The sequence below is a fragment of the Dreissena polymorpha genome, chromosome 13 (assembly GCF_020536995.1).
Source record: "Dreissena polymorpha isolate Duluth1 chromosome 13, UMN_Dpol_1.0, whole genome shotgun sequence".
NCBI classification, from domain to species: domain Eukaryota; kingdom Metazoa; phylum Mollusca; class Bivalvia; order Myida; family Dreissenidae; genus Dreissena; species Dreissena polymorpha.
In genome coordinates this window covers 26,833,754-26,849,235 of record NC_068367.1, presented here as the reverse complement: position 1 = coordinate 26,849,235, position 15,482 = coordinate 26,833,754, and the positions used below count along the sequence as shown (strand labels likewise).

The window sequence follows — 15,482 nt, the reverse complement described above, 5'->3', positions numbered from 1 at the left end:
TATATGCAGTTGCTATATTCAATATTGCAAAAGTAATGGCAAAATGTTAAAGTTGGGGAAAAACAAACACACCAACGGACAGGGCAAAAACAATATGTCCCCACTATAGTGATGGGGGACATAAAAATGGTTTTATTTTACTATTATTTAAAGTTTGTAATTATAATCATGATTGTCATTTGAAGTTGCCAGCTATGATAATGACAATTGTTTATACCAATGATAATCATGATTGTAATGCAAAAATGCGCCCATGATAATGATGTTGATGATTGAGATGACAATTGATGATAATCATGATGATGATAATGATCATAGAAATAAATATCAAAGAAAAGAAATATTCATGAATGAATACCTAAATCTTCACTTGACTCTGCTTATAAAAAAATAAATTCAAAGAAAAGTGCTCCACTCACCCGTCTGAGACTTCTTGGACTCGAACTCAAGTCATCTGAGCCAAAAACTATTTTTCTTAAACTTATTTACCTTTCTATTATTAAAGAGCTCCCCACTCACCCGTCTGAGACTTAATCTTGGACTCGAACTCGTTCATCTGAGCCTCGTACTGGGCCTGAATTCGCGCCATTTCCTGCTGAAGCTTCTCCACCTCCTGCGACTGGCTGGACATGACCTCAGCGCGCACCGTCAACATCTGCTCATATTCCCCTAGCATCTGGGCGCGTAATGCGGAGATATCATCTAGCTGCGCTTGTAACGTACGCTGGACATCTGGAGATCAGACAATTACAGGAGTTGTTGTTGTTTTTTCATTCACATTTGGGACTATTATAGGGTCCCATTCCCAATGGGAAAAAGTTTTTTTTTTTCAAATGCAACCTTAAAAAATCACAATCAAAACACAATCAATATGAATGAAGTGATGCTATTGATTTCTTAAATATTCTTATATCTTAAAGGTAACCAGAAATATATTTTTTTTTTAAAGATATACAATACCAAGTACAGGTTTGACCCTAAAAAGTGGACTCAAATAGTCCCAATAAGGTTTAAGCTTTCAGGATTCTAATGAAAATTTAAATTAGATTGAATCAGCAGCGCTAAGGGAAAATGGGACTTATTGCATGCCCATTTGTTTCGTCCCAGGTTACCGGTATTTGCAGTCTGCACAGGCTAATCAGGGATCACACTTTTCACCTAAGCTGGATTTTTGCTTGAACAAGACCTTTTTAAAGTGAAAAAAAAACGAAAAAGCGAAAGTGTTGTCCTCTATAAGCTTGTTGGGACTGCACAGGCTAATCTGGGAAGACACTTTACGCTCAGGCATTAAGCCCCATTTTCCCAGAGCGTTTCAAATTCTTTGGCGTCAACGAACGATAAAAGGCCGAACCTACCTTCACTCCCCCTCAGTACACCTTGTTTCTCTGAAGCCACACTGCCGGCAGCAACTTCTGCTTGTGTTTCAAGACCCACACGGCCTTCCAGATCTGACTCTATTCTCTGTGAAAAAATTTAAGTTTGGTAAAGAATTTGTGTACCTTGCCTTTTTTTGATGTACATGTATCTACAGGTCCATTAAACAGACTCATTCCTGAAGAGAAATGGTAAACAAATCCCCAATTCAAAACAGTTTTTTTTTTCAGAAATGTTATTTCAAAAACATCTAAGTAAGTATACAACTATAATTTTAAATTTTACAAGTCTTACACACACCTGAATAATCTGTCTGTGTTCTGTTGTGAGTCGCTCATTTAATTTTGATATGAAATCCGCGCTGTCTGACTTGTCTGAAAAATATAATATTTTAAAAATTAAGATGCTGAAAATAGTAGTCAACTGGTTAATGAAACATTAAAAACATATACCTTCATTTACAATTTGAAATTAACATACTTTACTTGCTTCATATAGTCAAAAGAAATGATACCATACAAAAATAGTGTCAATAAATAAAAATCTTCAATCGTTCATTAAATATACCAAAGTCTGTAAAAGTTAACATCACACTAGAAATAGTTTTATGCTAAATTTGTGCCTTGTGTTATATTTGTGTTGACTTAATTGATATAAAGACTGTAATTTACTTATTTGTGCATATATTTAGCTATATATTTTTTCTTACACTATATGTGCTTGTATTTTGTAAAAGAGCAAATTGAATTTTGACATCATAGAAAGACATATATATTTCAATTTTGTAATAATGTTTGTTAAGTCTTGGTAGTTCACAGTTTAATAACATACATGTAACTAATTCTTTGATTGGAGTGAACATGTATTTATGCTAATCCTTTTGTATTAAATTAAGGTACTTGAACTGTTAGAGTAGCATGCAGCTTAAGAAAGCGGATATAATTCAAATAAATATATTAACTTAAGTGTATGAGAAAGATGATAATTATTATGGTAAATATGGTATCTGCTAGAGTTGAAATCTTTTGAATTGCGAAAAACAACAAAACCTTTACAATAGACACTGGCAAGTAAACCTAATCTTTGTAGATGTTGCAAAGAAAATATTTTGCGAGATATAGCAAAACATCAAAAGCATCAAAAACAAACAACACATTTCTTTTGACTTAAGAATTTTGCACTTGCAGTCCAAAAAGGCTATGGCCCATGCGTACTTAACTATTATGTTGAGCATTAAATTGTTAATAAAATCCTATATTAAAAAGTGAATTTGATGAACAATTTAATCACCTCATATATGTGAGAAAAGACAACTTTTATCAATATTTGAACAAAGAAATTGCGTTTCTTAATGAGGAAAAAAAGATTAATAAACCCTGTAACACATTTGACTGGTTTGTTGTCACTCAGAATATCAAAATATATCAAAGCCTTTTCTAATTAAATTAAAGTTTTAAGGCTTCATGTCCAACCCTTTGATACTGATGAGCAGCAAGCAACATAAAACCTGAACAGACTGAGACTTACTCCCAGGCTGTTCTGCTTTTAGGCTGTTTGCATACTGCCATTTTCACTTTCCTTCTGAGCGGGAAAGAGATAAAATTTATTAATTTAAATCTGACATACCCGATGGCAAAATTGCAATAACCACTGGAGGGGTGGAGGACCCCAAGAACTCAGTAGGACTGACATTAAAAGGGACCTCTGTCCCATCTTCCTGGATCCCTAATCCCTCAACAGGGGTCATGAAGCTCTCAACATTGGTTGAGTTTCGTCTACTTGAGGATGTTCCCATTTTATTATATTGTTGTTTTTACATTATATTAAATACAACAGTATTCCAGAACAGTATTATAACTATATCAGTGCATATATTACTTTACAAATTTCACAAAATTTGAATCAAATCTCTTTGCAGTGTACATGTAACAACCACATGTCACATAGCAATTACAGTTTTTAAAATCCATTGTTTCATAATTATAAATGTTGCATCCATTTTCCATGATCACATCCACAGTTTAACACCTGACACTAATGTTCAACATAGGCATATTGATCTGTTAGTAGTGGGTTTAGTGGATGTTTTTATTTCATATATTAAGTCAACAAATACAAGTTTCACTTAGGACAGAAATGTATTAACTTCTTTAAAAAGTATTTCAAGTTAGTTCAGTAATGTTGTTACTTCACGGTTGATAATTGTTTCAATACTGAAGTGAAATTAAAAGTTGTGCTATCTCCTAATCCTATTCAACTATTTTGTATATTTAAAACTATACAAAGAACTGGTAAATGCAATAACAAATTATGGACATGATGAAAAAGTCACTTTGTAGTATGATACATGAGTAATTGATTATAACAGAGTTATTGTAAGTGTCTAAACATGGCATGAATATTATTAATACATTAAAGATATTAATCATACATTCCAATAACTTGGTTGTCTATTTATAAATTTAATTCATACACAACAAATTATATGGCATCATGATAAACATAAGAACATTATTCATGCTTAAGTTTGCAAGACGAAACAGGCTATATTTTATAATTTAAATATGATAAAGATGCTGAAAATTTTGAATATTTATTGAGTTATAAAACCAACATTTCCCTTTTCATTCATATAAGTGAATTACATTAAATATATAAATCCTGACAAACTTTTACGTCTGTCCCATTCATTAAAATATTCTATTGGTTGCCAAATTTGTACGCCTCATCAACATTTTATTCAATGAAAAAAAACTTTTGACCAAAACATTAATTCAATTCAATAGATTTCCAGTTTAAATGGGAGATAGAACAAACATTCCATTTACGAAATATACAAACAACCTTTGAGATGTATAAAAACATTTCTATTCATATATATTTCTATAACTATTCATGTTTTAATACCTATATCTGGAGGAGAATGTGCAAAACTTCAAAACAGCTTTAAGAGCACATTAGTGTGACTAGGTCAAGGTCTAGGTCAGTTAACAGGCCTTATAAGCTTTCCTTCAGAAAGTTTACCTTTGGGATATTTATTATTGATTTTCCAATGATCTTTAAATAATAAATTTCCCTTAAATGTGTATAAATCTTAATATTCAGCGATAAATGTGATTATAGAAAGGTGGTTCTTATTCTCAAATATTCTATTTCTGTAGCCAAACATAGGCTACATCTCCTCAGAAAATTTCTTTAAATGCATGCCTTTTCCCCAGAATTAAAGTCCTCTCCCAAAAAATTTCCTATCAATAACATCACATCATATCAAAATTTGGTTCTAAACACATGCTATTTATTTTCTCCTTATTGAAGGCCATGGAAATCACGAGAATTTGAGCTTTTCTGACATTTAATATTTATCCCCACGCTTTTTGAAAAAAAGGTGGGGATATTGTGGTGATCTCCGCCGTCCGTCCGTCCGTCTGTCCGTCCGTCCGTCCTGGCCACTATCTCCTCCTACACTAAAAGCACTAGAACCTTGAAATTTACACACATGGTAGCTATGAGCATATGTGCGACGGTGCACTATTTGGAATTTTGATCTGACCCCTGGGTCAAAAGTTATAGGGGTTGGGGTGGGGCCGCGTCAGAAATTATCACTCATTTTTTTAGGTTATTTTACATTTACTTCTTTATTTCTACACCGATTCACTTCAAATTGATACTGGACCTCACCTATGACAATACGGTCAATCTCAACCATGCATGGCCCCATTCCCAACCCTGGGGCGCCCCGCCCACATAGGCCACACCCACCAAAAATTTCCATTTACTATAATTTTTTCATTTCTACACGGATTCACTTCAAATTGATACTGAACTTTTGTTATGACATTAGGGTCAATCTCAACTATGCATGGCCCCAATCCCAACCCTGGGGCGCCTGCCCACATAGGCCACACCCACCAAAAAAATCCATTTACTATAAAAAAAATTTAGGTTATTTTACATTAACTTCTTCATTTCTACACTGATTCACTTCAAATTGATACTGAACCTCTCTTATGACAAAACGGTCAAACTCAACTATGCATGGCCCCGTTGCCAACCCTGGGGCGCCACGCCCACATAGACCACACCCGCCCAAAATTGCCTTTTACTATAATTTCTTCATTAATACACTGATTCACTTCAAATTGATACTGAACCTCTCTTATGACAATACGGTCAATCTCAACTATGCATGGCCCCATTACCAACCCTGGGGCACCCCGCCCACATAGGCCACACCCTCCCAAAATTGTCTTTTACTATAACTTCTTTATTTTTACACCCATTCACTTCTAATTGATACTGAACTTCTCTTATGACAATACAGTCAATCTCAACTATGCATGGCCCCATGATCAACCCTGGGGCGCCCTTGGGTCAAACATGCGGCGTGGGGATACGCGTCGGCCTCTGCCGCGCCATTTCTAGTTGGAAGTTGCTTTCAATACAAAACTAGATGTGTCACAAACATTGATGATGTCACAAACACTGATGATGTCACAAACACTGATGCCACTTTGACACATGTTCAGCAGGGTTTTCCAGACAATTTCAGGAAAAGGTGTTTTGCCAAATTAAAATTTTGTGGTCAGAACGGCCCTTATTGGGGTTTTACAGATTCTGTATCAACATATTTAATTTTTCATTTGCATCTATAAAACATTAGCTTTTACATTCTTTAAACAATGCATTATTATGTCTATAGTGTTAATTACCTAACTGTTTGTTTTGGTATTTCATAACAACCCAGGGCAACATAATTAAGTATCGGCATCATATATTTACTTTATTTGGCCATTATATTGTCATGATCCAAACAAATATGTGACGATGTTGCAATAATAACTACTCATGCTGCTCCACATTAATATGGAAGCTGGCATCTATCACGCTTGGTCAATAATGTATTGTTTGTATGATTATTTGGGGATCATTTCAGAATGCAAATTTCAGGAATGCTCGTATCAGGAATTCCACAGTTTGCATCGGTCAAAATGCTCAACACATTACACCACACAGGGTATCTGTATTTTACAGTCGAAACTGACCTAACGGCCACCTGAATTTACCGGTCACCTGCAGACAACCGTCAGTCTGGAATCCCCCGACAAAAAAAACTCTATATTACACTTGAATTTAACGGCCACCTGACCATAACGGCCAACGGCCACTATATTCCACTCCGAAATTAATGTTTGACCTGAAATCAACGGTCAAGCGTCAGTCGTCTCGAGTCGCAAAAATTAAAAACACAGCACATTATTTGTCCGTCTATTTTGCGTTTAAAGCGTCTGAAAGCGGTAATTGTCTATGATATTATAAAAGCGGCCCGCTGCGAGTAAACAAATTATAAGGTGTTGAGAAGGTATCTTTTCCGGGGATAATAGTGGGGGTATCTTCAAAAGAAAATATGTCAGAGTTTATGACTTGTTGAAAGTAAGTATCGCTAAATTAAATGACCGCTATTTCTTTGAATTAGAACGGTACAATTACACCGTACTATCGGTTTATGACACCGAAGCCGCTTTTAGACTTTAACGGACGTGACGTCAACGGAACGTGACAAGCTTTATTTACTGAATGAATGAGATGCATGAGTAAACAATTATACCAGCGTTGATAAAGTCATTGTTTAATTTAAAAATATGAAATTAAATCAATCTAAAAGATATTATTCTCTATTATTCAATGTACACGCGTAAGTTAATGCTGTTATTATGCTTTGTTAATGCAATGAGCATTTGTTTTACACTGTATGCAAACGACTGGGTGGGGTAACGACGTAGTAATCCTACCAACCTTCTTAAAATTGTGATCCGAATTCAACGGTCACCTGTGGACAACGGTCACTTTGATCATTTCCATTGACTGACCGCTGAATTCAGGTTTGACTGTAGTTCCTCCTTTTAATCTGAATGTCTAACATTTGATCAACACATAAATATGCTCTCAAAGAAGAATGGGAACATATAAATATAAATGAAAATTGGAAAATTTTAAATCAACATTTAGTTGTACTTTCTATGTTGCTTGCTGCAAAACTTTTTTATTCTGTTTCTTATACTTGCATAAAGGTTTTTAAGTTATGAGTTGTTAGTTGTACATATTGACATATTAATTACTATACATTATCTTAATCCTGAAATGTTCAATACACCATTAATTAAATGTGCATGTTTATTTAATTAGCATTATTGTGTGCATTATATAATATTTTCGTACCACTATTTAGTATACACAAGTTTGAGGATTAGTTCTAGAGTGGGGTTAAGCTTCATAGCAAAGTTAGAAATGAATATGTGTGCATTCTGATCATTGTAACTTACCCACTGGTAATATTGCCTCATAAACCTGTACAATATCTATGAAAGAATTGAGTTTATGTACAAATAGTCCAACTCAATTGGGGAATTATTTTGTAGATTTTTTCAATGTTTTTCAAACAAGTAGTTTGAAGTATTCCAGATAGTGTTATACTTAGTGTTTTCTGCCATTTAAAAGGATTTTCTTAAAGTATATGATCAGCTACATTTCTGAATTGTTTATCTTATTTGTTTTGTACTTTCTTTAAACAACGTTTTTAGTAGTTTCCTTGATATTCAAAAATTCATAGATATACTGAACTTTAAAACTTTTTAAAAATAGAATTAATCCAACATCAAATGTATTTGTTTAAATACAAGTAGCGGTAGTTAGTTTAAAAAGAAATTTTAAAAACATAACATTTGTACATGTACATGTAATAACCTTTACAGGTTTTATTTAGGTCACATTACACCATGCAGCATGAAATCAAAACTTTCTAAACACATGTACGTATGAAATGGTATAGATTTCCTTTAGAAACATATCAAAACACAATTATCTCACCAAATAAAATGAAAGATAATGTATTCACTCAAAATGAATAGTTTTTTATTATCGTGTAAGTACTTGTCATAGAACAGCACCTATTATCGGACGTTTTGTTTTGGTTCTGTATGCGCATGCGCAAAAATGTGCATGACATCACATCGATAAACAAATGGTAGTACATGAAGTCCATGACGTAGTTGCCTACTTTAATAGCTTGAAACAAATGCGCTGAAAACAGGTTAAAGGAATGCATTTATAGTTATTTACATGGTTTTATGTGTTTTTTGCTATTACTTTTGGAATGCATTTATCAAAACGTGCATTTACACACCAAAAAGCATATTTCCGTTTGCAATTTTGATTGCAGCAGACGCAGATTTTTTCGCCGAGTCCGGGTCACCTGATTGTCATGTGACTTTGTATATACTGGAGTTGTTGTTGTTTTGTTTTTTATCGAGTGCACCGGGATTGTCTCCCATATGGCCATCGCCCCCAGAAAGACGTGTTAGATGGTTACGGGGGATAGTGCAAGAAACAGGTGACACCCCGTTCCAGAGGTGACCCTGGGTCTTTTTAGTGCCAGGTGTATAGCACCTAGTACACTGCACCTCGGTTTAACGTCTCATGCGAAAGACGAGTTAATAGGTTAGGTGCAGCGGGGATCGAACCAGAGATCTTTGGATTGTGAAGCCAGTGTGTTACCACTAGACCACGGATCCGCTACTATACTGGAGTAGTATTTATGAACTGTCCGGTAACAGGTCATGTTTACTGTTACATTGGCCGCAATTTTGTTTTGTCTGCTAGAGGTGATAATAACTAGGGAATCATTGTTATGAATTTTTGAAGGATATTTGCTCTAAAACTTTACAGATAAGTTATTAAATGATTGAACTGTTTGTCATTTGTTAAAACAAAATGTTTTGTTATTTTGAGTGTTTCAATTTTTACGTAATTTCTTAGGTGTTCCATAACTGGTTCGTCCACCATACCTGAATACTGAGCCTCTGGCCAAACCATGATACAATAATTTAAGCTAATTTTCAAAATATAGAAGCGCTTATTGATAAAAAAATTAACAAGAGTGCATGTAAGAATAATGAACATTGTTTCATTTTTTACCAGTGTTCAACTAAAACTTGGTAAAAGAAGTTTTTTGAATGCATAAAATAATCAAAGTTTCGTTTATGACGACCTGACCATTAAAACAGCTCTCATATTGACAAAATGACCATGTGTCAAAAAACGAAAAGATCAAAATGTATGCATACTATAACGTAAACAAGATTTCTTTACCAGTAATGTTGTTAATTGTAGCACTTTTTGAATTTTGAGAGGGAAATCTTTTACCCCACCCACTTCACGACAACGAGAAAACAAACATAATTTAATTGAAATAAAATAACCCGATGATTAATAACAACAACAAAAAACACTCACCTAACAGAAAAATAATTAAATTGTATATTTAGGTAAATGTTTATTCCAATTAAAACGTCCAATACATGCAAATTTAACGCATAACAGACTTTGTTGTCATTTTCAATTCAGAATCGCATCTCCCTTTGAAGAGCTCCATAGCAATGGCGGTCTCCAGCTCAATTTGACATTTATTTGAAATAATTTTACCCTATTAAAGTTGTTGAAATGCATTTTTCATATACATAAATAAATGCTTTGAAAACTTTATACACAAATAATCATTAAAATATAAGTATAATTATTATTCGCAAACCAAAATAAGGTATTGTGATGTTATCTCACCCATAAAAGTGCACATGGTTTCAATGCAAACACAAGACACTTGCAGACTAGTGTTGTTGTTTTTTCAATGATTATTTATTACCACCAAACACATGCTAGACACACAATCCATAAAATCTTAAATAAGTTTATATAAAAAAAAACAATAAAAAAGGGAAAAATAATCAACAAGGAATAGTGACACCTCAGTGAAAAGATATGTTTATCAATTTTACTTTACTTCAAAAGCGTAAGAATTGCTTTGTCCCCCTTAAACATGCAGTTTAAAAACAACAGTTTTAAATTCACAACAACCATCATTAGACACAAGTTCTATGTGCAAAACATATTTAAAATGCTCACATATTCATGGGTTGGTTTTTAAACTTGACAGTGATACGCTAATTAAACACATTTTTATGAATTTGTTGAATATTAAATGAAAACTGTTGAACATGGGAATGAGGTCTTTTTCAAGATAATTCAAGGGCAATAACTTAATATTTATTAGAAAGCAAATGATTGTAAAAGTAAGTTTCAAACTTCATTTCTCCATGAATGAGAACAAATATTATCTTATCTAAGGTTCATAACTCAACATTTTTTTGTAATTTTTGTTTATTCCCATTCACTCAACACACCACTTCAACAACAGTCATAACAGTAACAAGCACACAAATACATCTGTGGTGAGCCATGGGAAAATGGGGCAGTCTCCACAGGCTAATCAGGGACAACACTTTCCGCTTTAACCCTTTACCATTTAGAAACGTATTTGACGCATTTGTAGTCACTCAGAAAGTTAAATTTTATTAAAGACCTTTCTTACTAGATTCAAATTTTAAAGGCTTCATTTCCAAACCATAGATACTGATGAGCAGCAAAGAGCATAAAACCTGAACAGACTGCAAGTTACTCGCAGGTTGTTCTGGTTTTATGCTGTTTGCACATAGCCATTTTCACTTTGCTTCTGAGGGGAAAAGGGTTAAAACAATTTTTAATTTGTAGGAAATCTCTTGAAAACAAAAATCCAGTTTTGACAGAAAGTAAAATCCCTGATTATCCTGTGAAGGCTGCACAAGCTAATCTGGGACTGCACTTTACGCACATGCATTTAGCCCCATTTTCGCAAAGCCAGACTCAAATTCTTGCTCACCTATAGTTTGACCATCTTTCTTTGCATGCCACCCTGCAGCAAGGCTCGCCTCTAGCTGAGCTAGCTTCTTGCCGTAGTCTTGTTGCAGCCTGTTCATTTCTTCTTTGTGGTCCTTCTCAAGTGTCTCACGGAGATCCAGTATGGAGGTCTGGTGTGTTTGCTCGAGCTCCGTCCGCATTAACTCCAGCTGGCTGTGGTAGATTTCCTCGAGTGTGCTCCTCATTGCTTTGACTTGTTCATCTACATCCACCTTAAGATTCAAAGCAAATCAAATGATGGCTTTGAACTCTTCATTTACATCCATCTTAAGAAGCAAAGCAAAATGAAATGATGGCTTTGACCTGTTCATCTACATCCATCTTAAGATGCATTTTTTAGCAAAATGAAAAGATGGTTTTGACTTGTTCATCTACATCCATCTTAAGATGCAAAGCAAAATGCAATCATTCATAGTGTGTGTTTTTTTAGCAATTACCAATTAATTTATTCAGAATTCGTTCCAATTAATTTATTCAGAATTCGTTCACCTTTCATACATTTCAGTGACATGATATTTTATAGTATGTTCAATGAGTCAATACCCCATAATTGTTAAATTTGGGTTGTGCTTGTTACTCAGCATATAGCAAGAGCACTGGTGCACAAAATTCATATAGTTTTCATAATCCTGATTGTTATGATGCTTGTTTGAACTTGTTATTTTGCTTGTTTGAACATAACACATTCGATCACATTTTCTAAAAGTTATCATTTTGCCAATTTGCTTTCAATTCCAATTAAAGATCATGATACTTTTATTAAAACTATAAATTAAGGGGATCCAGTCCATAGGTAGCATCTATAAATATTTATCAAGTGCGTGTATTCGAGGTTTATGAAGTCCTTCAGCGCCTTACGCTGCATTATGTGTGGACCCAGAGTGAGTCAAAGCACTCCTACCTTACTAGACTCATGAAAGCTGGGCAAAATTTGTTTATTACAGTTGCAATTTTTAGCTTAGTAGACACAGGAGTGAAGCCCATAGTATTAATATATATATATATATATATATATATATACTAGGAGATTGGCCATTTACGGGGTATTTTTCAATATGAGACCCTTGTTGCGGGTTGTATAAAAATTCCGGGGTGCATTTTTCACCCCACAATTTAGGACACGTATTTTTTCATTCTAAACCATACATACATCATTTTGGTGACATATGGCAACAAGTCGGTTTCATATCGAAACCATATATATCATAAAACCCAGTTATTTCCCTTTTGTTTAAGCTCTACAATCCTATTAAGCGCGCATGTTGAGATTACACTATCAGATATCATAATGAGCCAGAAATACAGCTGGAAACTTCGCTCTGCTGATCTGTAAAATAAATCTTCGTGTTACTGATGAACATGATTTGAAATCTTAGTTTGTTGAATTTTAAGCTTAAAAAAAAAGAAAGCTTTTTTTTTATTTAGAAATGAACTTTTGAAGTGGTTTCATATTGATACATTAATTATTGAGAACTATAGGTAATTTGTAGCAATTAAATTAATACAGTTAGTAATGCGCGTATACAGTTTTGTTTATTAAATCGGAGATTTAGGCTAATGTGTGTTTTACATATAATATTTAAAAAATACTCATTCTTTTTTAAAAAAATCTTACAATTTTCATTGATAAAACTGTTGCTGTCAAGTAGCATTTGGAGAAATATAGTTAAGTTTCATGCCTGTGTACTAACAATTCCTACATTCATGTCGTGTTTTGTATCGATATAGTGGATATGCAATAACTGTCAATTTCGATGCTGGTCAAATACATTTTTGGGTATACATAAGAGAAAAAAATGTAATACTTTTTTTTTTTTTTATGGTTATTTTAATTGGGAAAAATATTGTGTGTGCGTTTGTTACATACATTTTATGCACACAAAAACGTAACACACCGATATTTGTCATATGAATCAAGATATAACAGATGATACGATAAGGCACAAAACAGTTGGTATTTGCGAATGGTTATGTTTACGCAAAAATATCCGTTATATATTCATGGAGCAATTTAATAACTAAATACATTTCTGAAAGCGGGTTAAAAGACGAACAATAATAAGTTCAACCAATTAGATGTCATAAATTGATTCGTGTTATTAGAAGGCATCACAATTAATCGCTGAACACAATTGCTTGTTCCGATTTACCGCCAATACAGTGCCAACATGCCAGTGCTTGATATATGGCCATTAGAATCGCACGGGGGCTAATAAAATTCGACTGAAGAAACAGCGCTAATGAATTCTACCGCCATTTAAAAGCAATACACATCAAATAGCATTCTTTCCTTCTTGCCATAATAATGCCTGGTTGATCACTGCTTATTCAAACGATAAAACTAAATCATCAAGAACAGAATTGTTATTGTTTTGCTTCTACATCTAGTAAAAAAAAAAACAACATAAAAATACATATTTAAAATGCTTCTTTATAATTATGTTGAAAAATGTATGTTTAAACCCCCTCTTAAATTGAGAAAAAGTTTGGTTAAATATTTAAATGGAATTTAATGTTATATATCAATAGTATGTTGAAATGTATTTAAGTTTTTTTTCTTGATGGGAATCAATACTTTGAACATGTTTGTTAAAATCGTATCAATTTGATTATGATTATGATGGTAAATATTATTGTTACGATTATGTACTTTTTGTCATTGCGATCAATATAATTATTATAGTAGATGTATAAAAATTATACCATCGGACCACTAAGGACATACGAAGTGTGTTTTTTTTATTTACATTTTTCATAAATATTAATTTATAAAAAAAAAGAATAATCTTGTTTAAACAAATGTTGTTGAAAAAATGTTGAAAATGGACTAACTTGAATGTTTTAACATTTGATAAAAACAAATACACGTATGCAACTTCGTATTAAAAGGACACGAGTTTGCATGATTCGAGTTTAAACGCGAAGGAATCTTTTTTATGAAATCAGTAAACAGACAAACAGAGAGTCAGAGAGGAGGGCAAAAAAGAACGTGGTAATTGAAGTACATGTATACTCTCGTCTACTTCATCGCGGGTGAATTATATATTGGGCTGATATAGTTCATACATGCTTAAAAAGACGAGCACGCGGAAAGTTATACGTTACTATCTTAAACGAATTCTTCAACTTATATCACAAATACTTTTGGGTGATCTGTGCTCTGTCCCTCTTTAGCAAACAAAACAAGTTGAAACAATTTTATCTTGTATAAATTTTTTGTAGTTGTCTTTTAAGTAATTTGAAAATTATAAATCAATTTTCTCTATACGTTCAACAACGGAAAATAAAGATTTTTAAGACTTTTAATAATAATTTCGGATGATACATCAATTGTAAAGATATGAAAATTGTATCTTGCACCTTTATTAATGCATTTATATGCATGTTATTTCACCAATTTGATATGATACCGATAAGTTATAGAGACAATTGTTTTCCCATTTTTCTAGCAAAGAAAAAACAATCTGTATTATCTATTGGTCTGAAAATTGAAAATATAGCTTAAATTCAACTATAAACATTCATTTATCTGAATATATTGACTATCCTGTAAAAAATATTGCATGTACCAATAGTATACTAATATATTCTATTCCGTTTCAGACTAAATAACCAAACATTTTCATAACATTTTTTACAGTAATACAATGCACCAAATAATGTGTGAACGTTTAGATAAGATGAAACTTATATACACATGTATATACAGTTTTTATGTTCCAACATATATACTTCTGTATTGTTATGTAGAAATACGCAAATTAAAGACGCCTTCGTGAACCGTTCTTTCACCGGTCTTTCACCAACATATCTTCTGTTACTATAATCCGCACCCCAGATCCACCACAGCACATAATAGTTATATTAACTATTTATTTAATAACATTTCAATCATTCTGTCAACTTCAACAAGAACATACTCTTTCTGTTGTGTTCAATACTTTGATCCAGTTTGAATTTGGATACGCAACAACATCGCACCTATAATTCGTCATTCTTTGAAAAGATGTATGATTTGTACCGACGTTAACCGCATGCTGCTAATGTATATATATTATACATGCATATATGTTGATGACGATGAGCTGTATCTGCTAAGTCGAAATTAAATATTATTCTGTTCTTATCTATGAAAATAAGTGTGTCATTACATAAACGTGAATTTTATTATCCATATTCATGTTTTTCAACATTATATATTAGGAAATAAGTCGTGTTTGAGATTCTGTTGCAGCTGCTGATTCTACCAGTAATAATGAAAATGATAAGTATGCTGAAGATAATTAAGGAATTATTAAAATTATGATTACTATTTTGATGAT

At 33.0% G+C, this 15,482-nt stretch overlaps 1 protein-coding gene across 1 annotated transcript in view; it reads right to left on the bottom strand.

Annotated features, from left to right (window-relative positions):
* Positions 1 to 15,482, bottom strand: part of LOC127855708 (A-kinase anchor protein 9-like) — a 477,990-nt gene that overhangs the window by 362,889 nt on the left and 99,619 nt on the right. The window contains exons 8-11 of the mRNA XM_052391486.1: positions 11,123 to 11,372; positions 1,675 to 1,748; positions 1,356 to 1,461; positions 520 to 732 (exon numbers count right to left, since the gene is read on the bottom strand). Of these exons, the coding sequence (XP_052247446.1) occupies positions 520 to 732; positions 1,356 to 1,461; positions 1,675 to 1,748; positions 11,123 to 11,372 (643 nt within the window). The remainder of the gene's footprint in view (positions 1 to 519; positions 733 to 1,355; positions 1,462 to 1,674; positions 1,749 to 11,122; positions 11,373 to 15,482) is intronic.